At 36.4% G+C, this 26,064-nt stretch overlaps 5 protein-coding genes across 7 annotated transcripts; all 5 read right to left on the bottom strand.

Annotated features, from left to right (window-relative positions):
* Nucleotides 1-4,564: 4,564 nt before the first annotated feature.
* LOC117628620 (phospholipase A1-IIgamma-like) lies at nt 4,565-6,572 on the bottom strand. The gene is made up of 2 exons (XM_034361111.1): nt 5,969-6,572; nt 4,565-5,358 (listed from the first exon to the last, which is right to left on the bottom strand). The coding sequence occupies exons 1-2, from the start codon at nt 6,515-6,517 to the stop codon at nt 4,744-4,746; spliced, it is 1,164 nt and encodes a 387-aa protein (XP_034217002.1). The 5' UTR covers nt 6,518-6,572; the 3' UTR covers nt 4,565-4,743.
* A 751-nt stretch (nt 6,573-7,323) lies between these two features.
* On the bottom strand, nt 7,324-8,857 carry LOC117628918 (phospholipase A1-IIgamma-like). The gene is made up of 2 exons (XM_034361462.1): nt 8,321-8,857; nt 7,324-7,917 (listed from the first exon to the last, which is right to left on the bottom strand). Exons 1-2 carry the CDS (start codon nt 8,855-8,857, stop codon nt 7,324-7,326), a joined length of 1,131 nt encoding a protein of 376 aa, XP_034217353.1.
* A 971-nt stretch (nt 8,858-9,828) lies between these two features.
* LOC117628917 (phospholipase A1-IIgamma-like) lies at nt 9,829-11,366 on the bottom strand. The gene is made up of 2 exons (XM_034361461.1): nt 10,857-11,366; nt 9,829-10,458 (listed from the first exon to the last, which is right to left on the bottom strand). Exons 1-2 carry the CDS (start codon nt 11,364-11,366, stop codon nt 9,829-9,831), a joined length of 1,140 nt encoding a protein of 379 aa, XP_034217352.1.
* A 739-nt stretch (nt 11,367-12,105) lies between these two features.
* On the bottom strand, nt 12,106-16,352 carry LOC117628198 (deSI-like protein At4g17486). Of its 2 annotated transcripts, none has more exons than XM_034360587.1 (4): nt 15,906-16,352; nt 14,252-14,539; nt 13,901-13,987; nt 12,106-12,505 (listed from the first exon to the last, which is right to left on the bottom strand). In XM_034360587.1, the coding sequence occupies exons 1-4, from the start codon at nt 16,081-16,083 to the stop codon at nt 12,354-12,356; spliced, it is 705 nt and encodes a 234-aa protein (XP_034216478.1). In that variant the 5' UTR covers nt 16,084-16,352; the 3' UTR covers nt 12,106-12,353. The 2 variants fall into 2 exon arrangements, with proteins under 2 accessions (XP_034216478.1, XP_034216479.1); XM_034360588.1 differs by having other exon boundaries at nt 13,901-13,981; nt 15,906-16,351.
* Nucleotides 16,353-18,516: 2,164 nt separating this feature from the next.
* LOC117627691 (nudix hydrolase 8) lies at nt 18,517-22,918 on the bottom strand. Of its 2 annotated transcripts, none has more exons than XM_034359892.1 (9): nt 22,211-22,918; nt 21,562-21,869; nt 21,236-21,301; nt 20,912-21,049; nt 20,404-20,481; nt 20,271-20,321; nt 20,104-20,138; nt 19,690-19,798; nt 18,517-19,033 (listed from the first exon to the last, which is right to left on the bottom strand). In XM_034359892.1, exons 1-9 carry the CDS (start codon nt 22,311-22,313, stop codon nt 18,827-18,829), a joined length of 1,095 nt encoding a protein of 364 aa, XP_034215783.1. In that variant the 5' UTR covers nt 22,314-22,918; the 3' UTR covers nt 18,517-18,826. The 2 variants fall into 2 exon arrangements, with proteins under 2 accessions (XP_034215783.1, XP_034215784.1); XM_034359893.1 differs by having other exon boundaries at nt 21,562-21,857; nt 22,211-22,916.
* Nucleotides 22,919-26,064: the final 3,146 nt, after the last annotated feature.

The following is a 26,064-nucleotide window of genomic DNA, read 5'->3' as shown; positions in this document are numbered from 1 at the left end:
GGAAAGAATTCACCAAAGGTATGTCGGTTCTTTTGTTTAACTCACGTTTGCGTCTCTTTCCAGGAAAATTGAAGTCTAGGTGGCTTGGCCCATTCACCGTGGTCAATGTATCTCCCTATGGAGCTGTGGAGATTCAAAATCCTAAAGATGGCTCGACTTTCAAAGTAAATGGACAACGTTTAAAGCCATTCTATGAGGGAGTGTCGGTTGGAATTCAAACTGGTCATGTGGTGGATCATCTTCCCTTCGTACAATCAAGTTAGCTAATGGCATAATGTCTTGCCAAGACATTAACTAAGGCGCTTCTTGGGAGGCAACCCATGTGTTGAAGAATAAGGTGCTTGGTAGCGGTCGACCTAATCGCATCAAGAGGGAGTTTCTCTAATACTTTGTCTTAAACTGTCCCCTTATTATTCACATGTTCTCACTCATCCTTGTTATGCTTTAACATTGAGGACAATGTTCAATTCAGGTCTGGGGGGGAGGTTTTCAATTTTTGTTCATTTGTGTTTACAATTTTCGTTCGCTTGTCACTTTCATACAACCAATGCTATGGAGCTGCCATTGAGATTTTCATATCAGAAATTTTACACTTCACAAAGCTTTTGCTCTTAGAATTCTGGTGGCTAAAGTACCATGCTCAGATTCTTGAAGGAAAATAGTGGAGACTACCCTAGTGAGCTATTTCGAGCCTAATTGCTTTCTTGAGAGGGTTTAAAGTGTTTCTATTCCTCATCTCTACTTATTTTCTTCAATTCAGTCTAAATGATCTCATTGTTCCATTTTGGTTGAATACTAAGGATGATTCTCTTTGCAGATATCAGGTGCGTGCTCTCACCCATGAATGAACTCATTGAAGTGATGCTAGGCTCTGCGTGTATAACCATATTATGTGCTTTCTTTTCACCCTACCCATTCGTGTGTTCCATCAGCTCTCTTGCAGCCAAACACTACAAGCCTTTTTCTTCTATCACCCTCATAATTCCCCTAACTTTGTATCTCAATCAGAGATATTTAACCTATTATAGCCATACCCTATAGCTTAGAAATATACCAAGGTGTGCCAAGATAAAGTTTGAAGCAAGGAGGTTGCTGCCACATGCCCAAATGTAAATTGGTGTGAATCTATGCAAAAAAAAAAAAAAAAAAAATAAAGAGAAAGTGTTTCGATTTGATCTAAATGTGAAATATAAAGTCTATGCCAGATGATGCTATGAAGTTGCAGCCATACCATTCTAAATCAATGACACCTTGCAGATCAATGAAGAATGCAACCTTGGTATGTTCTTAAGTTAGTTGTGTTCCTTCCAATTCTTCCACTTCCCTTAACCTTAGCCTTTCATTACAACCTTGTGAAAGACCTAGCTGATCTTTGAGGATGTATTCATGGGTGCTGGTATGTATGTGTGTATCTCTACTCTTAGTATTTGATTCCCTTCATGAGATCTAACCAAATATTGTGCGTCTATTTCATATACTCACTTATGCTTGTTTGAGAGAATAAAACCATAGGTTCTGAGTGATTGAGTGCTAGATGTGAGAATTAGAGTTGAAGCATGTTCTTCCTTCAAGATTTGAGTATGTTTACTTTGAAGCCGTGTGCCTTTGAGCTATAGCTTCCACTTTACACACTTATTGATCATCTATCTTGGCAACTCTATGGTGTTGGATGCATGATTAAAGTTTTCTTTCATTAGTTGTTTTCAAAGTTAGTTTTCTAACCTTTTGGTGTTAGAGAGTCAGTAAAACGTTTGTGGGTATCGTTTCTGTTAAACCCTCAGGAGACACAACTCTTCCGATTAGGGATGCCGAGAGGTTTAAAGGCTTGTTGCATATGCACATTGCAATCGAGTTACCTACAGAAGTGGTTTAGTTAACTTCTTGTTTTGTTTTCAACTTTATTCTCTTTTGTTTTGCTCGAGGACTAGCAAAATCTAGGTCTGGGGGTATTTGATCAGTTCACAATTGTATATCATTTTGTACCCTTCTTGCTTATGATTTGGTTATGTTATTGAGTCAAACATGTGCTTTTAATCCCTTTTCTGTTTATCATTCAGTTCATTGGGCCTTAGGTAACAATGGTGTCTTTGGATAAGAAAAGATGCAAAATGGTGCAAAAACGAGCAGACTGGGTTACCAACTCATTTCGGCCTTAACATCTTCCTCCGAACTTGGATTTGCCCAAATAAATTGTGGTTGGAAAGATGAGAGTCTGAACTTCAAGATGGACTACTCAAATGCATCAGATAATGAAGTTGAGCCCAATTCGTGAGCCCATATGCACACCAAGCTCAGGATTGCAGTTTCCAGTTGTTGAGCCTTGGATACTTTCTTTGAGCCATGTGACTCACCACAGCTTTCCTTGACTTTAGACCTGACATGTTGAGCAATTAAGGGAGGTCTTTCCAGCAATTAAGGGAGGTCTTTCCAGCAATTAAGGGAGGAACATGTTGAGCAATTAAGGGAGGAACATGTTGAGCAATTAAGGGAGGTCTTTCCAGCAATTAAGGGAGGTCTTTCCTTGACTTTAGACCTGACATGTTGAGCAATTAAGGGAGCAATTAAGGGAGGTGTGTCAGCTACTCAAGTGCAGAGGAGTCACTCCATTCACCAATAATTCACTCCAGCCATCCTATATCACTTCATTCAGCCCAAAATCAAAGAAAGAACTCCAACAAGCCTTCCTTCCATTTCCTACGAATTTGTTCTTTCTCTGCCATCACCACCACCCAAACTCATCCCAAATCACCTCTTTAGTTGCCATACTCTAGACATGAGAAAGTTCTTGGAGTAGCATTAGAAGTGGATAAGCACCTGGAGAAGCCTTGGAAACCACAAGCAACTTCAGAATTGGTTTTCTCTACTCTTATTGCATTCAATATGTTTTCTCATTTTTGCTTAAGTTTCATTTCCATTATGAGTAGCTAAATTCATAACTAGGGCTATGATGTAACCTAACATGAATATTCTGGGTTTATAAGTTGAAGTTTTGAGTTTCAAGTTTGATTCATGATTCATATTCCTATTCTTTATGCTTATCAGTTAATATGCTTGTTTGGATGATTGATCACCATTAGAACTTGTATATTAGCTACCTTGGTTTGAATCAAGAGTAGACACCATGCTTTGATTTTAATTGAACTATGAATAAGAAAAGTATGTATGGACATTCGACAACAGGGATTAGATACATGCTTGGTTGTTTAAATTGTTCTTCTATGCTTAATGGGTTCCTAATGCTTAATTTAGATTAGACAACAAATAATCAAGTTAGGGAATTAGGAGCACAAGGTTGGACCAGACACCATGGCCTAATCATACTTTAGCTAGAATCAATCTTTGAATCCGAATGAGACTTGTCACTTGACTCCTTATAACCCAGAATTGAATTGTTATGGTGAATCGAATGCCCTAGTCTCCCAATCTGTTTTCCAGCCTACAAAAGTACTCTTTGTTACATTTGTTCACCTTGCTTTTGTTTGAAATTTCGTTTTGCCTCATTTGTTCAACAATTACAACCACTCTTGCTTTAAATTCTGTTTTAGACTTAACCTCCTACTTTCTTGAATTTGGTAATCTAAGTACATAACTAATTTTAACTTCTCAGTCCTCGTGGGTACGACCTCGTACTTGTCTTGCTATACTACTAATTGGCCCGTACAATTGCGAGTTAACATTTTAACAACAAGGGTGTGTCACCACGGTGACACGAGGAATACATAGTAATTAAGGGATTTGACGGAATTAAATAAGTATACCTAGGTGGTAGGTTGAACTTTACTTCAATATCTTTCAGCAGGAATAATGTTTGGTGTTATATGTATAAATATGAATGCATGAGTTCAGTACGAGTATATATGAGAAACTTGATTAAGTTTTTATAACTATTTTTACAGTGGGGTTAGTATGTTCTTATACTATTTTCTAAAATCTTGTTTTTGGTCAAATCATATTTTTCAATGTTTTGTGCCCCCCATGCAGTAGGCGTGCACAGTGATCCACCACAGGGCCGTTCCCACTTCCCGCGCTTCCCCCATTCTAATGTAGGGCTCTTTTGTAATTGAGTTGACTTCTTTTGTAATTTTCTTAGAGGTTGCTCTAATAACATGCCTTAGAACTTAGACTTAACTGTTAGAATGTATATATATATATATATATATATATACGCATGCTAGCAGTTGGATTGTATATATATGCTTATTTGACATGTGTAAATTTGGGGAGTGAGTAAATTACAGGGGAGACTCTACCGAATTTTCGGTAGAAGTCAAGTTTGTTATCTAATTGAAATTTTGTGTAGAATGGCAATTAGGTCAGTTATGCCCAGCACCCGCTAGGTGTCGGACACCCACAGGGTTCGGCTCAGATTCCAAAGTGGAATTTGGGTCGGGTCTTATCATAATTAGTCAACAAGTCATGTCAACAATTTGCACAAACAATGAGGTAGCAAAAATTATTGGACAAATGAAGGGAATTCTTGATTTTATTTTATTTATTTTTTATACAAGTTGGAAGAGGAGCGTAATCGAACCGAACCTCGAGTAAGGGTACATGCTCTTAACCATTTGAGCAACAAACTCCTTACCTTAAAGATGTTTTATTATAACAAATTGCTTATGCTCATTTTTCAATTGAGGTGAAACTAAGGAAACAATAGGAACATTATTAAAACTAGAAGCTATAGTTTATTTGGTGCGTGGAGTTGTTCCTGATCCCAGTCCCACATGATTGTCAATTTAAATACTAGGCTCCATCATCGTCATCATCGTCATCTTTCTCATGATCCATTAACTCCCAGGAGCCGTCCTCCATTTGAACCATAGAGTTGTTCCTCTCTATCCACCACTTAGGAATTATATGATATTTATCATCTAGACCATCCAAAATTTTGTTTACCAATGCAAGATCTCGATTAATTTCCAATTTAAAATCATTGTTTCTCCCTTGTGTTCCTGCCACTCCATGCAAGTAAACCTCCAACTGATGCACAGAGTCTATTGCATTCTTCAAGTAGGGCGATTTGAGAGTGTCGATTACCAACTCTTTTCCAACAGGGACATAAGGTAGAATTGGTAACTTAGGGACGGGATCCCATTCGTTGGTGATACGCAAGACCCGAAGATTTTCGAGACTAGAGAATACCTTCTTGAAGCCTTGGTCTCCCACATTTGGGCAGGCAAACACAATGGCTGTGACAAGACTCACATTGTTTGAGTTTGTAGGCTTATTGTATCCGTTATAAACAATATCAGTTGCATTTAGAACTGCAATAGCTGAACCCATGCTGTGGCCAGTGACAGTAATGCTGATCTCCTCGTCCTTGTATTCGTCTACTAGTTCTCTAACTGCAGCTAGAACCTGCAAACAATATACAGAAGATATAGGTGGAAATTTATGTTTTCACTTTCATTTTTCTGTTATAAAAGTTTATCAATCCCAGTTGAAATATCTGATTTGGTGTTATAAAACTTGATCAAATCATAAGCCATGTTGAATGTTTGGTTTGTTTAATATGAGTAGTTATACTTGTTCTGTGTGAATTTCGTGACTAGATAGAATATTAAAAAGAAAGTGCGATGCGTTTGGATGGGAGTTGGTTTGGTAACCAAAAAAAAAATAATTATAAAAGAAAAAAGATGGTTCATTTCGGGTGATATTTCATTACTATTTTACCCTTTTTATGTCTATTACCATACTACCATTAATTTTCAAGTATAATATTACAATAGTACTTAATTTAGAGCAATAAGGATGTAAGTGTTCAAACTATCTCATTTATTTTATAAAAACTCAAGAACTTACTTTTAGTGGTATTTTTGTTCTGATATTCGTAGCTAATAGTCTTTGTGCCTAATAGTCTTTGTGCCTGATTTATGAATACAATTATCGTCTTTCTTTCAAATTGAAACAAAAGTACTATCAATTCAACTTAAAACAAAAATAGAATAAAAAAGAAACTTATATATACCTGATCTCTGCAACTAGCAGTTTTATTGTGTGCTGACTCAGAGTCAAGATTAGTATAATAGCCATGCCAACCAAGGTGCACCTGAGGATTATGTTCCTTTCCCAGAATATCAGAAGCTGAGAAAAAAAGTATCGTAGCGTCGACCTCTACCTCTTGGTCCAACATGGTTCCTCTCCATGAAATCAGAATGTCCCTCCTTCCTAACACTTTGCTTCCTTCATCCGTCGACACCGCAACAAATCCCAACAAGCTTGATTTCCCAGGTGCAAATCTTGTTGCTGCATACAAATACTTCTTCACCTCGTACTTGTATGGATTGCCTGTCTCCAAACCCACCTTAGAGAATAAATTTCTCTTGGCATACCGGGGAAGTCCGATGTTCTTCGAAATTGATGTTGGCTTGTCAATGAGTCCATAACCAATGGCTCCAGCCCTTTCACCGTAGTGAATGATATAGTGGCGAAGATCAATATCGAGAGGGTCTAGCAGACCCTCCCACTCGTCCTCGCCACTCAGAACCCTCCACCTGGCTGCAATAAAGCTACCCATGAAGTTAAAAAATTTATTTTGCTTTACAAATAAACAACTATAGAGAGGATTAATTGGAACAAATTAACCTTGATGCATTATCTATCGATGTCGAAGCTCCTGTATTTATAGTGAGGATGTAGTACTTATCTTGTTTCTTTGCTCTTCAAAATTAGCAATTGGTCAAATTCCCAGCCGCCTCCAATTAAATATTTAATGTCCCATATGTTTAGTTGTTTGCTTGCTTTGTTTACCGGCCGGCTAGTTAACTTGAAAGGACTAAATATGATAAGGATTTAGTATATTAATATTGAAATCTTGATGTCTTGCACGCATATATTTTGGACCATTATTGCTAGTCATATATATTTTTATTTTTTTTGGGTTGAAAAGTCATATGATTGTTTAATATCACTTGATCCTTCTTCAACCTTTGATTATTCTTTGTTTAATGCATTATGGTCATGCTCTTCACGTCATAATTAACGTCTGATATATGTAATCTTGTAATGACTAATAAGTCCAGCTACTTAACCCTTTGTTTTGGGAGTAAGGCGGCAAACGACTTAAAATATTAACAATAATTTGCAATATGATATTGATCTAATCTGTTCATTCGGGGAAATTTATTTTATAAGTTGTATCCATATTCGGCATCTTAGTTGCTTTGTACTTGTTTTGTTTATCTTATTAATAAAATATTGTCACTCCTTCAACCAAATATAACATGTGATTATTAGCTTAATTATTTATTATCAAGTATGACATGTAATGATAAGCAAATAAATAGAAACGTATGGCATGTAACTCCACGAATATTAGGCACATCAATCATCATCACTTTCATGATCCATCAACACCCAGGAGCCGTCGCCCAATTGAAGCATAGACTTGTTCTTCTCTGTCCACCACTTAGCAACTACAAGATACTTATCTTTTAGCCCGTCCAAATATTTGTTTACTAATGCAAGATCACGTTTAACTGCCAATTTAAAATCATTTTCTCCTTGTGTTCCTGCAACTCCATGTAAGTAAACCTCCAAACTGTGCAGGCTCTGTTTCGGATCCTTCAAATACGGTGATTTGAAAGTGTCGAATCTCAGCTCTTTTCCGACATGAAGATAGTTTGCAAACGGCGGTAAAGAAGGGATTAAATCGTAGTCATTCGTGACACGCAAGACGTGAAGATTTTTCAGACCATAGAACACATTGCTGAAGCCTTGGTCTCCAAGACGAGGGGCAGCAAACACAATGGCTGTGACAGGACAGACTGGATGGCCTGGGGGCTTATTGTATCCATTATAAACAATGTCTGTAGCATTTAAAATTCCCATTGCAGCGCCCATGCTGTGGCCGGTGACAGTTATGCTGATTGTCTCATTCTTGTATCGGTTCACTACTTCTTTAATTGCAGCTAAAGCCTGAAAATACAAGAATACATCAACTTTATTTCTTTTGCAGATCAGAATATTTCAATTTTTTCTCCGAAGAAATGTTGTTGTCTTGTTTACATATAGGAGCAACAAAAATTTAGACTTTAGGAAATTGGGGCTGCTTCTGAAAATGCTAAAACAGCTTTCTAACAACTAAAAGTGTTTTTAGGTCACAAAAATACTCTAGGAACTTCTTCAAGATTCACTTCAAAGTTTTTTTTCAAGGAAACACTTGAATTTTTAACTTCTAATAGAAATAGAAGCGCTTCTCAAAAAAACCGCTTATGAGCAAAAGTGTCTTTTACAGAAGCAGTTACAAACGGGTTAGTCCAATGCACATCACTAGCTAGCTCATCTAACAAAAACTAAAACATTAATAAAATAAAGTTACCTGAGCCCTACAACTAGTTTTGTTGTGTGGAGACTCAGGTTCAACATGAGTGTAATAGGAATGGAAACCATGGTGAACCTTAGGGTGATGCTTCTCTCCTACAATATCAGAAGCACTAACCAAATCGAACACTACGTCAATACCCCACTCTGCCACCAGCTCAGTTCCTCTCCATGAAACCAAAATGTCCCTCCTCCCCAACACTTTCTTTCCCTCATCCGTTGCCACTGCAACGTAACCCAACCAGATCGATTTCCCGGGTGATAATGTCGTTGCAGCGTATAAATATTTCTTCACCTTGTACTTGTATGGATTAGAATTCTCCAAACCTACCTTAGAGAACAAATATCTCTTTGCATATCGAGGAAGTCCGCAGTTGACCGATTTTGTCTCATCAATGAAGGCGTCAGCTATGGCAGCAGCCCTTTCCCCGTAGTGAAGGATATAGCGGCGCAGATCAAGGTCGAGAGGGTTGAGTAGACCCTCCCACTCAGTCTCGCCGCTGAGAAGCCTCCACCTTTTTGCTATGCTATGCATGGTTGTCTTCTTCTTGCTTAACCAGCTTGCAAAGGATTGATATTAGTAACTAACAAACTTTCAAAGCATTGATCTTCTTGCTTAACCAACTTGAGGGGATTGATATTCTTGATGCATGCTTCTGTCATGACTCACATGCACCATCCAACCTCTTGGTAATCTCTAATCACGTATCTGTTTTGCTTATTATTTATTTAGTTTCTTTGATAATAAATTTCGTTACTTTCTCAAAATTATTAAGTTGATATATGGTATTCTTAAACAATGATTAACAGATAAACATGCACGAACACATATATACACATACATACATATGTGTGTATACACAAAGGTGAACATGAGAAATGTCTCAAAAATCTTATTAGTAAACCGAAACACGTAACCAAAATATGCGTTAATCTTTTCATCTTACTGTTATGTTAATCTTGATCTTGTACATTTTTGTTTTAGGGAAATTCTATATAGACCCTGTTATTCGCTCACTGAACCTTCCTACAATATTTGTATACCCAGAACTGCCTGTTTTACCCTTGTATAAAATGATAGGAAAACTGAAAAATCAGAAAAATGCATATTAGAAAGCTAAATTAGTCTATAATTAAGGGCTTGTTTGGGAATGATTCTACAGAGGCCAATGATCATTTTTATGGAGAAGTACACGGGAGTTATGCTTCTCCTCATAATTACTTAAAATCATTCTCAAACGAGCCCTAAATCCACATTGAGTGATTTTAGTTTGACTAATCACATAAGATCATAAAAAGGACTTAGTTTAGGACCAAATTAATAACTAGAATTTCTTTATTTCACCAATTTTAATCTTTTGGTGCTTAATTCGAGAGGCAATAAGATATATATAGAACTCCATTGATAGTAAAAGAAAGAGTACATAAAAGGCCACAACAGGGGCAAACTTTATTTATGCGACATTGTCATGCATATATAATATACGTTGATCAACTACATGGTCTTCATGCATCGTCATCTTTTTCGTGATCCATTAAGACCCAGGAGCCATCATCCCGTTGAACCATGGACTTGTTCTTCTCTATCCACCACTTAACAACAATACGGTACTCATCTTTTACGGCATCCAACAATTTGTTTACCAGGGCAATGTCACGATCCACTTCCAATTTGAAACCATTTTCACCTTGCGTCCCGGCAACTCCATGCAAGTAAACCTCCAAATCGTGAAACATCTCTACTATGCCGATCCAGTCATCATAATCCGAAAGAGCCTTGAGGTAGGGCGACATAAGACTGTTGAATCGCAACTCCTTTCCGACATGGACATATTTTCCTTCAGCTGATAAAATAGGGGCAAGATCATTAGTATTCGCGACACGCAGGACGTGAAGATTTTTTAGACTGGAGAATACTTTGTTGAAGCCTGAGTCTCCGAGGCCGGGGCAGGCAAACACAATGGCCGTGACGAGAGATGCCTTGCCTGGCTTGTCGCTAAGCTTATTGTATCCATTATAAGCAATGTCCGTTGCGTTCAGGATTCCAATTGCAGCACCCATACTATGGCCCGTGACAGTTATGCTGATCTCCTCGCCTTTGTATTTCTTCAACAGTTCTTTGACTGCAGCAAGAGCCTGAGACAATGGAAAATTCACAAATTCTTTGATTAAGGAAACATTGATGTATGTATATAGTTAGGCCACGCTTAGAATGTGGGACTGAACATGGAAAATTCAATTAAAATGGACAAATTATGCATGGAATATTAAATTGGACAATCGTCTAGTATAATAATTTGTATAACATAGAGAGCTTCTATCGACTTATATGAGGGATACTCTTGTAGGGTTCTATTTCGTATTGTATTCCTTGATTCGAATCGTCATTATTCATAGATTATCTCTCCGAAAAATTACTCAAATCAAAAAACAGTTAACTGTTGATTTGAGGGTAGAAATTTTAGCGTGTTTTTGGAAATAAGAGACTAAACTGAAGTTAAAAATTAATTATAATTAACCTCTAAAAACTATACCTGGTTTCTGCAACTAGTATAATAGTTAAGCCAACCGGAGTGCACCTTAGGCTCATTGACATTGTCCTTGCCCAGAATGTCAGAAGCTGGGACCAAAGTGGTCTCTCTGTCAATATCAAACTCCTTCTCCAACTTGGTTCCTCTCCATGAAATCAGAATATCCCTCCTCCCCAACACACGCTTCCCTTCATCTGTTGTCACTGCAACATAACCCAACCAGATCGATTTCCCGGGCACTAATTTTGTCGCTGCATATATGTATGTCTTCACAACGTACTTGTATGGACTATAACTCTCCAAACCCACCTTGGAGAACAAGTTTCTCTTTGCATATCGAGGAAGTCCGGAGTTCTTCGATTTTGGCTCGTCGATGAAGGCGTCAGCAATGGCAGAAGCCCTTTCTCCATAGTGAATGATATAGCGGCGGAGATCAATGTCGAGAGGGTAAAGTAGACCCTCCCACTCAGTCTGGCCGCTGAGAAGCCTCCACCTTCTTGCTATGGCATCCATGATCACCTTCTTGCCTCACCAGCTTGAAAGGATTGGTATTATTGATTAACCAAAACGTGAAAGGATTGATGATCTTGCTTGACCAACTTGAAAGGATTGATACTCTTGGTGCATGCTTCTCTCATGACTCATGCACCATCCAATTAACACACGTTTCGTTTTGCTTGTTTATTTATTTTCTTTCCCAATTCTCTGTGTCATTTTTTCAACAATCCATAAAACCAAGAACCAAAACTTCTTCTCATAAAAATAAAGCCAAAACTGTTAGCTTGGTTTTGTTAAGTACCGAAATAAACCAAAGTTTACTAGTATATACGATCAATGATTACCAAATCGATCAATATTGGAAAAACAAAAACAAAAAAAAGTGTGCTCAAGCACTAATTAATATAATCACTTATCTGGAATTGCTCCATAATAAGATCCATAATCTGAACCGTTCATTATTCATTATCATCGTAAGTACTCTTCTTGTATTTTGAAAATTATTTGTTCGTCTATCTAATCAAATTTTGAAGATTTTTGGCAATAATAATACATGAACGAGGACCTAAAGGTTGAACGGTTCAGATAATGCGTTCACATTGTATAGTGAGCTCAAACGAGTGATCAACAACACAGTAATTTACAAATTGGTTAGCACTTGGGCATAGAAATGTAAGACATCGTCAAGGATCTACGACATTAACAAGGTGACAAACTTCCACCACAATTTCTTTGGATATAAATAGCATCTATGAACAGCGTATATTAAGTACAATTTGTATTAAATACAGGATCAAAATATACCGAATGTACGTTTTCGAATGATAGTTCAGATACAATACTCGTACATTTTTAACGATACAGGGCAGCAGACAAATCTCAAGCATCATCATTATGCCAAAAACTATCGCCAGAGACATGTTTTGTGATACATTCAGAATCATTAGACTATTAAGTACAAACACAGACACAAGACAACCCAAATTCAATGAGGGGAAGAAATTAATGTTCCCTTGCTAAACTCACGGGTTTTTCCTTCAGGAAAGCTACATCACCTGCTGGTGTAGTCAGCAGATGATGATTTGGCCCCTCTTCACTTCCTTCTGTTCCAGATGATGCGATGGATTCTGATCCGTCGTCATCATCATCCTCACCTGTATTCACAAAATAAAAACAGTTCAAAAAATCTTGTAAGAGACACACATGTTAATAATTGATGGCAGCCTGCATGACAGGATCCAGAAAACATCAGCTTAACCATATAGAGTTCCCAACTTTCCATGACCAGATCAATATCCCAACCAAATACAATTAAGCCAGGAGGTTGATTCCATCAGAGTGTTTGATGATTCTACCTCTTCCTTCAAATGAACTCGCTACAGATTTGCTAAGATTTAGTAGCAGCTTATCCAGAAAAGGTAAACAGAACGTAGATTCCGTGCGATGAAATTCTACAGCGTTATTGATATTCTCTTTGATTAACATGCACCAGAACTCCAGGTTGTGTGCTTTGCTTCATTTGTTAATCCAGCATCTCGACAACATTGTGCACAATGTGATCTTTTTCTTTTTTCTTTTTTTGAAGGAAACAAATTTTATTGCAATAGACAATAAAATACAGAGATGGCCAAGGTGGCCACACAGAAACAGAAAACAAAGAAACAGTAACTAGACTGAACAAAACCCTAAGCTACTGCACAGTGTGATAATGCTCAAATAAAAATGAAAAACAGTTGCTCAAAGAAATGATGGGTGGTTTGAAACCACTTGGCTTGTATTTTAATTATAGGTTCTAGAGAAATGTGCAAATTTATTGGTTTTATTTGTTGTTTTCGGGCATTAATTTTAGATTCAAGCATCGTTCAACCAACCTTGGGCAAACGATACACAGACTCAAGCAATCAAACATACCTAAAACGTTTAGTCAATTTCGAACATGCATAATCTCATTTGTTCAGCCTTGGTCGGCTGAACGAGGTTCAGACACATAATTAAAAAACTTCTACAGGTATCTAACTTTTTTCACAGCCTCATGTTTTCATCGCCTCACTTATTATCATGCGCATAAGAATCGCCCAACTCTCTTTATTGTTGGTATTTATCGCAAACATTTTTAAATAATATTGATAACAGATTGAAGAACCAACGATGGTGCGCTTATAGTTGAGTGCCCCACTATAGTTCAATGTTTCCTATTTTCACGCTCACCTACTACTTTCAACCAGCCCGCTCTCCTATGCATTTCAACCCTCTCTTCTAACCCCCACTCATTGCACACACATCATATGTGCATGGACCTTCTGTAGTACTATGAAGAAAACATCTGCTTCAGTTCAATTTTCCTTCCTTATTTTATATTTCTGCAATGATATAGATAGACACGGCATATAAGTTTCCCATGCAAAGACATGAGCATGTTCATACCATAACTTTTTTCTGTTCTCTTAGACAGCTGATGCAAGCATAATACGCTTAGGCTTAAGTCAGAAAAATATGCAAAATTGTGATTCAAACATCGTTAGAAAAATGACTGTCAACTGGGAACATACCAGAATATGCAGGATGGTCAGGAAGATGTCTCACTGCTGCTATTTGAATGCTTTCTGGCAGAAGACAGTTACAGAAAGAACCTGAAACTTGAGAAAAACCTCTACTTAGATAAATGAAAAGCTCATTGAATCATCAACAAAGTAAAGTTTTAGACCTTTATAAAACCCATTTCCGATAATGATGTTGATCTGCCTATTCTATGGAATCTACGGGCATGCAAAGCAAAGTTAATAAATAGTATCCAACCCTAACAAGGATATGTCATTCATTTATAAGGTCTAGAAGCACCCCCATGAAGTTTAAGATAGCTTGCTCTTGTGAATACTTAAGTAGAGTATCTTTACTCTCACCTACTTTGGCCAGCCGATTTACCCATCCTGGTATAGGCTTTCCAGTTAGCCGCATACAGACCTCATCAGTAAAATGGTTGCAATTCTTGGCAATTAAATGATAAGTATCACCATGATACTTTCCAGAAAGGTGCTCCATAAATGACCGCAATTCTGAGCGAGACATATCAGTGCTGCCCAACAGGACTGACCTTCTGAAGATGAAGCCAGGACAACTTCTTGGTTCCACCTCAAAAACCCCACTGCTAGGATACTCATGGGCTCCAAATCCATACTCCAAGCCATGAACTGGGTATAAAAATAGGTAGAACTTTGTCATGCCTTTCATCTATAATTTAATATGAAGACTTCCAAGGAGATTCCATCCGACTAGTCAAGTATAAAATATAGAAAAACCAAAGAAAGAACTAAGAAACTGAATGTATTTCATTACCAGTGAATTGAGTATATAGGTGTTTATATAGAATTCCAAAACACAAATTCAGCAATACAGATCAGCCTAATGTTTAGGAATTGAGCCAATCAATCAACAGTTAAAGTAATCAAGGAAGTCAAATCTTCAATCTGAATCAATTTGAGGGTGTAAACTAGCCTATACTCCAGTATAAAGGATTCTATAAACTCTATGAATTAATGTAATTCTCCAATATTTTTATTGCAGGTTTTTCATATTCAGGTATTCCATGGTTCATTAAGCATTATACCATTAATTCAACATATAATTCTCTCTAGTTACAATAACCCAAGTTGTACGTTTTGTATGATATATTTCCAGAAAACCCTGCATATATTTTGATGTGTCTATTCCAAGACCACAATTGTAGACCTTAACTCTAGTACAGATTTTGTAGAACTTATAATTATCTCTATCCGTTATCTTACTCTCTTACACAGAATCTCAAAACTATTTAATCATTTAATTTAATATTATAATAATAATAATAAATAAATAAATAAATAAAAAGTTTCTAACTGTTAAAGTTCTGTACAAAAGTGCAGTATTATTTTCTCATTTAGCACTTAAGATCTTCAAAAAGAAAAACGATTAAATTTATAAACTTCCTCTGTTACGTAAATATCAAGTTTTGTTTTTAAGAAAGTACCGTTAACACTCCAAAATACTAATCCTTACCTATATTTGGGTCTCTTTATGCATGGAACTGCATTTTTCATATGATAAGAAAATAGTTTTCTTACATCAAGCCACACATAGCTGCTTAGATTTCATCATAGGATTATTTGAAATCTGCTGTAGGGAATTCTCCGAAACAATAATTGTTTACATCTTGTCAATGATCAAAATAATGGGCAAGATTTCACACATTGTGCATATGCAATCTCTTGTAGTTACCATTTCAGTCACTCTATTCCCTTACAAACATTAGCATAGCTTGTCAATAAACTATAAGCATATCACAGTTTGCAGAGCAAATCTAACAACAACCACAACAATGCCCACCATACTCCTATTTCCACATAACTATCCATCCATACGAACAAAATACACCATGACATTTCTAAAAATTCAAAATTTATAGCAATAAACCCAAAATTGTTCACAATTAAACAGAAATAACACCTAAATTGAAAATGAAAATTCACAAATTCAAATTTCAATTACCAAGAGAGCTGAAAAGCCACGAAAGTCGCATACCTTCGATGCCGGAGTGGAAGATCCCAAATCCAAACCAGTAAAGGTAGTTATTTACAGGCGTGAGATCGTAGACATTGAGGTACAAAAGGGCGCGATTTTTTTTCCGATCAGTCTTCTCCTTCTGTGTGCTCGAGGTCGAGGTTGAGGTCGGGCTTGAGCTCAAAGGAAACAACCGCATTGTATTGAGTCGCTAACCCTAATTTCCTCAATTGCGTTCTGACATAATCACAAGCTGATCATCGTGTTCGCCAAACAGAAGGAACCTCAGGGAAGTGAATATAGTAAGGATGTTTTCTAACCTCGAGCTGTGTGTTTGGTTGCCGAGAAAATTTGAGGAAAATGGGGAAAGTTTTAATGTGAATTTTGGAGTTTTAGGATTTAATTATTTTTTACGATTATTGGAAGCTTTGTTTGTTCGTTGAATTTCGAAAGTGAGCGAATCGTCAAAGGGGACGACGATTAAGTTATTAATGCAGTTCGCTCCAAACAAGTGAAGGTTAGTTTTTTCATAAATGACGAACTTGCCCTATGGCAATGACTTTCTTTTGGGTACATATTACCATAGGTAAAGTGGCTAGAGCACTTTCCTCCCGTGGTGCAATGCCAAAACAAATAAGAGCAGATACTATTTATATGAGTAAGGGTAAATATTATTTATATGAAATATGAAGAGATGAATTTGTATAGAGTTTTTTGAATTTGTATAGAGTTTTTTGTGTGGAAAGTGAAGAACATGACTAGATATTTATATATGTAAAAAAATCTGAATTTTTTAGGTTTTTTTTTAAAATTTTGGGTATTTAAATTGGTCTGATGTTATTGTGACATCAGCAAACCCAAGCAGCAGTCCAGGCAAGTCTTGCCTTTGGGTATGCCTAGACTAATGGAACCCACTCCTTGGCCGAATTGACCTTCACAGCTAGAGTTGGTTTTTGAGGGCTAGGGGGCCTTCTGCCCATGCTGACCTGCACGGGTGGAAGTACTCTTAGTGATGACAAATTTGCTCAGTCAAGCGCTTTTTCATCAAATTTTAATTATGTAATGGCCCTTGAATGTCCTTAATCAAACAAAAAATTTAAGAAAACTTGTTTGACTAAAAGGTGATCTCAATGCAACAAGTTTGTAGGTCAAGTGGTTAAGAGTAAATTACCACTTGAGATGTGTTTGAAATTCACCTCCTTCAATATTACTTTGTATCAACAAGAACAACACCAAAAAAAATACGTTGCACTCATCAATACTGTTTAGAGATCATTCTTATTATTGTAGATATGGGTTTCGCCAAGTTGATTATAGCAGATGCTTCCCGTTTTGCACTCGTGTTCAAATCTCTGTCCCTATAGTTTAGATTAGATTAAAGAAAATTATCGCTTGTATCCCAAAAAAAAACAAAAAAAATCATTCTAACCTAATCTAGAAAGATATGGCCGGGGGGAGGGGGGGGGGGGGGGGGGTTTTCCCCAGATCTCTTTGGAAAAACATAAGCTAAGACTCATAGCTCTCCTCGCATAACGAGAGATTATTTAATGAATTTCCCTTCTTTACACAAAACAAAAACAAAAAAGATCATTCTAACCTACATGCTTCACCCGTATAATTTACGAAGTTTTCACTTTCATCTCCGATGGTTATATGTACCAAATGATTGCATTGCTGGTGTAAGTCGTCAAATTCATTGACTTTAGTCAAATTTTGGTCTAAATGGCTATTGTGTGCAGGGACATTTTAGTCTCTTTAAGCTATCAGGATTGGTCTTTTGATTTATTAGTAAATTGCAAATGTGTTTGAATCAGCAGCAAATATATAAACATTGTGTTTAGTTTAAAAAATCTCTTGCTTTGACTATTAATTTTTTTCCTTCCACAAAGTTTGAATAGTACACTTGAAATACTATATTATAAACTTAATATAACATTATTTAAAACACAAAAATACATTGAATTTAACAACATAATCTATTTTTCCAATCTAATGATGTGGTGTGGATAAATGCGATTATAAATTTTTCTCAAGAAAAAAACCAAATAATCATTGCAAGACAAGAAAATGATTTCCTTGTGGGCAACTGGATTGTATTCTCTGACTACACCCAGATGGCATCAATCATGCCACCGCACATGGTATTGTCTGTTTTTTTCCTCTGACCTAATAATATACAATAATTTTTGGCTTAGCAGGCCCAAAGGTCCCTCAGTTTTTGATTCTGTTCTTGGGCCCTCCTCCTGCAGCCGGCAGGCAATTGTAGCATGACAATTGACAGAACCACATTGGATAAGGCACAAATGTACATGTCAACAATTTTGAATTCAAGATAGAGCATTTGCACATTTGCTTCCAATTTTAGGATTTATGTGAAACCAAATCGTTACTAGGCTAATACTGTCATATAGTACATCTTATATACATGTATTGATATTATTTCTTACACGTGTACAAGATGTATCGTGTGGCCATACTGCCGTAGTATTGTATAAATACAGGATCTAAAGTGAAAACACATGAAATTTCAAAGGGTGTTTTGTGTAAATAATTCAACTAATTTTCCCAAACACCAAATGGAAGGCTTTCCATCTTGTTTTTGTCACATCAAATGCCACAAATTTATACTTCATGAAAGAAACCAACTAAATTTTATTTTAGTAACACTAAGGAATCTGATGGCATTGTATTTACAAAAGCCTCATCTGCAGGATAATAGGTAAGGAGGATACAATATATTACCATTCTTCTGACACTTTACATTAGAAGACATATTTACATCAGGAAAAAACATAAAACACTATAATTACATGTTAAACATTACTTGTAACATTTGTTTCAATGTTTGAAACCTTTGTATTTTGTTTCAACCATATACAGAACAAATTAGAACAGGGCAGGAATGTGTGTTCTTACGCTGGGCAGTGAGGTTATGTCGGCCTTCAACAACTTGAACAATTGAAATCTTGAGCATCAACAACATTATAGTACAAGGAAGACAATCTGCCATCAAATTTTGAGACCACTTGATGAGAAGATAGACCGCAGTAACGCTTTCCTAGCCGGGCGATACATATCGAAATGATCTTCTTGAACATGGAATCCTCTTGTATTAGTGGTTGCTCCACAAACTCATCCAGGGGCATCCACTGCACATTAATGGCACAAGCTTTAAGTTTGAGCAATCAACAAATCCAATAATGTTACCAGAAAACCTTGTATGGTGCAGATAAAATGGAAAATAGTACTGCATTTAGCTTATGGCCACAAATCCCATTAATTTTGTTGATCCTGGTTACCAAAACTATATGAGGAATGAGAAATTATTAGTCTCTTAAGCAATGCCAAAAACCAAAAGTTTGTAAAGCTGCTAAAGCAGGTAGCAACCAGCTCATGGCTGGGGCATTACGGTTAATTTTCATAGCTTGCCTGTGGTCCAATATTTTCATGTCATCCTTAATTTACTAGATAGTCCTGAATGTTTTTCCAGTTTTTGCTTGTAGAAGACTAGAAAAGTACATTACATACAAGTTTAACAGATGTCCTCGAAGGGACGAAGACTAGAAGTACATTGATACCATTTTATCAAGAAAGAAGACAGAGGGCAATGGGAAAGAGGGGAACTAGCAAGCAATTATATAATCTCTCCAACTAGTTTTCTTGTAGATAATTTTCTGTACTTTTCATTTTTATTTTCTACACCCCTATTATAGCTTTGTCATGATAGCCGGATAGGCCAAAGCTGTAGAAACTGAAGCCATTTAAAATGGTGCTAGGCTTGTATTCTGTGAGTGCACAAATTTACCTTGGCTGCTTCAATTTCAAGATCATCAACTGTAATCTCAGTTGATAGTGGCCGTAGCATGCAGATAAAGAACAAATCTGACTTCTCAAAAGCTACATTGTGAGCATGCCTGGAGTTGAAATTAAAGAAAATATTAGCTGCCTTCTGTTGAAGGAAATCAGTACTCAGAACTCATATGAAGTATCCCATTGCACCGGTTTCAACTGCTTAATTTACTTATTGAACACTTGTCCCTCACAAATATGCAGCATTCTTTGTAAACAAAACGATGCTTACGATATGTACTCACTACGGTTTTTCATAATGTTACAGTTGAAAAAGAAAAAAGTGTATGCATTGCAAAATGTAACAAAATATAATCATCTTCTGTCACATGTCTAAGTGTTGTGAAAAACAATTAGATATGGTTATTACCTGAATGCTATAACCTCAACGAACTCTGTATCGATCTGCAATTAAAACAAAATGCAGCTAACAGTATTAGAAGAACATGATTGGTTATTAACTACTTTGCAAGAATAAATTCTTGCAATCTAGATGGAATTGAGCCTTAGAAGAAATATTAGGTACCAAATTCTCACCCCGGTTTCCTCCTTAACCTCTCTCACAGCGCCTGTGAAAATCTCTTCCGACTGAGATAACATACCTCAAGGATAAGTAGACAAAGAATTAGAAAAACATGATCTATTGCAGTTCCAAACTTGGATAACATACCTCAAGGATAAAGCCGGTTGGTATTTTCCAAAAACCAGCGCATGCAGGAGCATAGTGTTTCTCTTGTACGACAAGAACCTGCAGTGCATCATCAGTTCAATAATGCTGCATTTAATCAAGGGGCTTGAACAAGTTTATCAAAGCGGATTAACTAAAGTTAAGTTCAGTGCACATTACTAGTGCTAATACCATATATAAATAGTTTCTTCGGTTACAATTATCGGAAAACATATTAGATTCAGCAAGATTACTACTTAGGCTGGTCTTTCTGAAAGATACAGAACTGAATATTCAAAGAATCTCTCGCTGACTATGTTGAAGTCATGGCACTTAGGTTGGTTACAAAAAGATTTAGGTAGGTTTCTTGCATCCAATAAAGTTTAGGCATAAAATTTATGAGAAAGCTACCTCATAAGTTTCATACAAAGATTAAGAAAATTGGCTATTTGTGTATCCCAAGTATGAATTTATTGTTTCTTTCTCACATTATCAACAGAACAATTTATACCTCATTATTTTCATTGATGACAAATCCCCCAATCCCTACTTGATGTGAAGCATTAGCAGGAAGCATGCAAGGTCCTTCTGGAATCCAGTATGTCAACATCACATACCCTCGTTCTGCATGGTGGTACTCGAACCCTTCCTGAAACCAGATAGATTACATCAGATAATCACAATACACTCAGTTAATAATCAAAACAAAAGAAAGGAATATAATTCTGCAAACCCGAATTACTTGTTCTGTGAACTTTCTTCTTTCATTCACCTTCAGCTCACGAAACTCTGGTTTCGTATCGTAAATCCTTTTATACAGAAGTTAGTAAGGTACCTTAATAGCAACTGGAACAAGCTCAGCTCTTTCTACTGGCAGCTTTAGCCAAATTCCCTTCTTCCCCTGCAGTCAAATGGAAATTATATATTACATCTCCTAATAGTATCAATTATATTATAAGGGAAGGGAACAGACATAAGGCTCGTATAAATTACAAAGATCAAGGATACATAAGCAGTAAAACCATTACCAGACAACAATGTTAATTTAAAAGGAGATATCAGAAAATCAAAGGCTCTCCATGTGACTAAAGTTTGTAATTATCAGTTTCCTAGCAAAAAGGTGAGGTACCACATTGTGTGGCATAGGCAGAGAATATATACCTCCATGCTCCAATGAGAAAGAGAAGAATGCAGGATATAGCCAAAGGCATTCGGGTTTGCTGGTAATCGTTCTGGATCAACGATAACTCCCCCGTACTCATCATCGAAGGCGTCAAGTACTGTAATCTCTCTAGGAAACAAATTCAGTCTTGTCCCTGTGCCATTTGTTCCAATTATTTGAAACGAGCAAGTTTCCCCTGCAAGTTTATCTCCAACTGAACCAATAGCGTTACTTGACGGAAAGTTAATTTTCGAACTGGAAGGATGAGAAGAATAAGAAGCCTTCAGAAGAATCCCTGGAAAGGAAACTAATAAGAAAACAAAAGGGAAAACTTTCTTATGAACTCAAAAGTCTAAATCAAGCATTAAGATAAATTTCTAACTTTCTTAAAAGGAAAAGAAAAGGGCATGCATTCTCTCATTAGTGATCATATACTAGCATAGGTCCTTCGTTTACATACTGCAGTCTCATTAAGTTCTTGAATGGAAAATTTAGCTGCAAACTCATCAAAAAAAAGGCAGGACTTTGAAGCTCAACTTTCTGCTAAAAACAGTAAAAGAGGGGGCAAAAAATGAAAAACTTGAGAAATAAAAATTAAAAAAATCCTATTTTTCTGTCTCCTTGTTTTTGTTGTCTGAAAACAATTACCTCTGCAAGAACAGAACTGGGGAGAGAATTTGGCACCAATTGGTATGTGCCTGAAACCCGAAAACCGGTTCGAATACATCCTTCCCAACAATCTCATCTCCATTGCAGACAGTAAGTAAATCCCAACTAACTTAAACTAAGCACAGCCGCACCATCCAATGAAATCAAATATATGCTGAAATACAACACGACCTCCTTAACTTAGACCAATTAACATTAATTTAATCATAACGAGAATATCCCAACTCCCATCACACGTAACGCTCTAGAACAACAAAGAAGACCATAGGATTCGACGCCGGTCGGAGTGAACTAGAACTTGGTTGCTTGCACAGCAGAGTAAGATTGTAAATTGTAATGGCAATGGAGAGCCAGTTAAGAAAGCAGATTAAGACAAGAAACCAAGGGATGATTAGGCAGTATCTGATCTGAAAAGCAGTGATTATAACGTAGTCGTTTTAGGACCAAGGAACCAGCTCAAAAAATCTAAATATCTTTCAGTGTTTCACAGTTAATTTAATGCAATGGAGAAAACGAGGGAAGTGACTAAAAATTTTTATAGCAGCACAAATTTGAAGACCAAACGCGTTAAAAAGAAAAGGCTTGGAAATGCCACGAGGAGACAGACAAACACATGAGGACCTAATGTGGCACAAACCCAAGTGAGGACAGCCAATAAAAACCATGTTTATTTCATGAATCTTATCTGAAAATCAACAAGAAGAAGCAGAAGTGGGGTACGTGGATATATATATGTTTGTTTACTTTATTTTTGTGGTGTGGAATTCGTGGTGCGGTCGTGACATGGCAAACGAGCACTGGAGCAAAAGGAATTTGTTGAAAAACACAAATGTGAAATTGAATAATTTGATTTATAAAATATGGTGAGAAATTTGTGAAGTTGACAAAGCGACATAATAGTCAGGTGATTAGGCACTCACTGGGGAGAAATGTGGTTGAAAATGAGGCATATAAAACAGGGGCGGATCCGTGGCACTATATTTTTGACGTAATTTTTTGATTTTTAAATTAGAATGCATTTAATTGTTGAAATTAAGTATTATTAATTTTAATTCTTTAATTAATTATATAATAAAATATATTTTCTCTCTCTTCATTCACGTTTTAATTTCTTTAATTAAATTTAAACCTCATTAATTGCCACGCCTTCTGCCATTAACAACCTTTCTCAAACTTTTTCTTCTTTTTCTTCATGCATGTTACATTATGAGTTTCTATGGTCTGAATTTTGATGTTGTTTTCCCCTTTTTTTCTCATGTAATATGTGATCAAATTCAAATTCTTAGGTCTTATAAGCCCTACGGCTCATCCTATGTTAAGGAGATTTTCATTATAAATTTGACGGAAAAAAGAAGAAGAAGAAGTTTTAGATTACGAATATTTAACCACACAGTATTTTGGCAACTCTTGTGCTGTAGGTGTAGTCGAAGAAAAGGAACCCATAAATACTATTTAAATACCCAACGATTTCAGAGACACATGTTTAAGAGTCTTGGACAACTCTTGTCCTGCTTCTTACTGCGCCATTGGCACCAGCAGGGTTAAACTTGAAGATGGGATGCTAGCAGACTTAATACTTTCTCCAAAATAGTTTCAATTTTTTTAAAAGATAAGGAAAGAAAGAAAGAGGAAAGAGAGAGAAAAATGATTTATTGAGAGAAATTTACCTTTCCGAATAGAAAGAGAATACTACTTTTATTTTTTTATTTTTTTATGTCAAAAAGCCATTTCATGTATAATCTCATCCATTTAAAGTGGAGTAATTTAATAACTCAAAAATTGTGTTAAATTTTGTGTAAAAAACATAGTGCCACTGATCCATCCCTATAAAATACAGATATATATTTTCAATTGCATTTTGCAAACCTATGATTTTGGGACATGTAACATATTTGTTTATATATATATATATATATATTTTTAAAATTTAGGAAAATGAAGCATATGGTTACAGTATAATTAAACTGTTGGCCTCTTCATTCATCTGACTATTAAGTTAAACGTTATCTTTTAACATGACATTTGGTTGGTGAGACGTACGATTTTTTCTTTACATGGACACTGGATTGCTACCACGTGGAACTAACGTCTATGTAAACATAAATTCAGTTCACCCAGAGCTATGCTAGAGGAGGTGGTTCCATTTGAACCTCTAATATCATCTCAAACCAGAAATTTCATCTCAAAACCAGAAATTTTCAGATTTACTTTGGTCAGAATCTTTAGGTAATTCATTTTGCTTTTGTGTAAAGTAGTTCATTCCCATTAGAGCACGTGATTTTCACGGACATACTTGTGAAGTGGACTAGCCAAAAGTCTGTTCATACTTAATCCTTCACGTGAATCGGAACAAAAGGCAAAACCAAAAAGTTAAAAAATAAACTTCATAATCGAGATTGTCCGCACAAATCATAATCAGGCAGGTCATCACCAAACTTCATGAGGTGAGTGATTCAATCTTGTCGACCGCCACAAGGATTCAGGGGATGGGAGAAAAAATATCATTCCTAATCGGATTATAATTTAGTAATGATATTTTAAATATCATTCAGATATTTAAAATATATTTTTTATTGGAAAAAGAAAAGAAGATATTTGAAATCTGTCACTTTTAGGATCTAAAATATCGAGAGTTTCAGAAATATCGGTGGTCTAAAAATGCGGAAATATTCAGAAAATATCGATATCGATAAAAATTGAATAAAAATCACGAAAATTGTGAGAAAAACTTGAAAAAATTTATTGAAACTTTAGAGGATGTTTACTTAGTCAACTGCCTATTATTTTATCACAAAAAATTGGAAGAAAATGCATAACATAGTGGGTTTGAGTGATTTAAGTTGATTATATAGCGACCTGACAAACACTGTGACTTTATAAAATATGTAGTAATTAGCGAAAGAAAATTAAACACACCATAATTTTTAAGTTATAATAATTTACTACAATATTGTTTGGGCCTAAATTTGGCACACCCAAAAGAAATCCAAGAAGAAGGCCCGTGGTAAGAAACACATACCCAAAACCCAAAAAGCCCAAAGCATGGAAAGCCGACATTTGGGCTTTAAAAGATCAGCCCACAAAATTTGTTTGGATTCAAGCCCAAGAAACTAAACAAATATATCTCCCACGTGGCTACCTCAGCTATTGAGAGGGTCAACATTTTCAACTAGAGTTTTTATGGGAAGAGACGTCTCCGGGAGAACTGCTGACAGGAAATCAAGAAGCCCACCTATTTTCAGAGATTTGTTTTGCCCCGAAGACAATAGTCCATCTTTTTAAAAGGATTCACAGGCCATGCCTTCTCAATTAGAACAGGAAATAAGGAATTATTCAGAAAATACAGAAGAAAACCAAACCGCCATGAAAAGCACACACAAGCGTTGGCGTTGGTTGAAACAAAAAGCAGTCGCCCAGGGAACTAGGGAAGGGATCACTGGAGACTACTGAGAACTTGTCTGCCACGGTTGATAAAGATCTTTCCTGAGAGATCTTTTTGCCGCCCATTTAAAGTTTAAAAAAAACACCTCCAGAAGAGGATCTCTTATAAAAACAGAAGCAGGCAAGAAAGAAAAGGACAATCAACTCATCAATCAAAAACACAACACCAAGAAAAAGCCAAGAGCTCACTTGAATTCCAAAATTCAGACTTAGAAGACAAGTCTTCTAGAACGAGACACCTCGTTACAAATTTGGTTCAGCAAAAGCCAAGACAAGCAGAGTTTGAGTTTTCACAAACGTGGAGACCCCAGAAAAACTCAGGACGAGCCTTGTTCAAACAGAACAACTCTCGCGGTACGATCCTTAGCTCATCACACCATCGAGAATAGCCA

The sequence above is a fragment of the Prunus dulcis genome, chromosome 5 (assembly GCF_902201215.1).
Source record: "Prunus dulcis chromosome 5, ALMONDv2, whole genome shotgun sequence".
NCBI classification, from domain to species: domain Eukaryota; kingdom Viridiplantae; phylum Streptophyta; class Magnoliopsida; order Rosales; family Rosaceae; genus Prunus; species Prunus dulcis.
This window is presented reverse-complemented; position numbering and strand designations above follow the sequence as displayed.

Coding starts and splice junctions, on each gene's coding strand:
- LOC117628917 (XM_034361461.1), bottom strand. CDS start 11,366: ATGGATGCCATAGCAAGAAGGTGGAGGCTTCTCAGCGGCCAGACTGAG. Junction 10,459..10,856: donor ATACTAGTTGCAGAAACCAG/GTATAGTTTTTA, acceptor CCATTGTCTCAG/GCTCTTGCTGCAGTCAAAGA.
- LOC117628620 (XM_034361111.1), bottom strand. CDS start 6,517: ATGGGTAGCTTTATTGCAGCCAGGTGGAGGGTTCTGAGTGGCGAGGAC. Junction 5,359..5,968: donor CTGCTAGTTGCAGAGATCAG/GTATATATAAGT, acceptor TATTGTTTGCAG/GTTCTAGCTGCAGTTAGAGA.
- LOC117628198 (XM_034360587.1), bottom strand. CDS start 16,083: ATGCGGTTGTTTCCTTTGAGCTCAAGCCCGACCTCAACCTCGACCTCG. Junction 13,988..14,251: donor AAATCGGCTGGCCAAAGTAG/GTGAGAGTAAAG, acceptor GTTTTTCTCAAG/TTTCAGGTTCTTTCTGTAAC. Junction 12,506..13,900: donor TGACCATCCTGCATATTCTG/GTATGTTCCCAG, acceptor TTGTGAATACAG/GTGAGGATGATGATGACGAC.
- LOC117628918 (XM_034361462.1), bottom strand. CDS start 8,857: ATGCATAGCATAGCAAAAAGGTGGAGGCTTCTCAGCGGCGAGACTGAG. Junction 7,918..8,320: donor AAACTAGTTGTAGGGCTCAG/GTAACTTTATTT, acceptor TTGTATTTTCAG/GCTTTAGCTGCAATTAAAGA.
- LOC117627691 (XM_034359892.1), bottom strand. CDS start 22,313: ATGGAGATGAGATTGTTGGGAAGGATGTATTCGAACCGGTTTTCGGGT. Junction 21,870..22,210: donor CCAGTTCTGTTCTTGCAGAG/GTAATTGTTTTC, acceptor TTTTCTTATTAG/TTTCCTTTCCAGGGATTCTT. Junction 21,302..21,561: donor TTTCTCATTGGAGCATGGAG/GTATATATTCTC, acceptor ATTTGACTGCAG/GGGAAGAAGGGAATTTGGCT.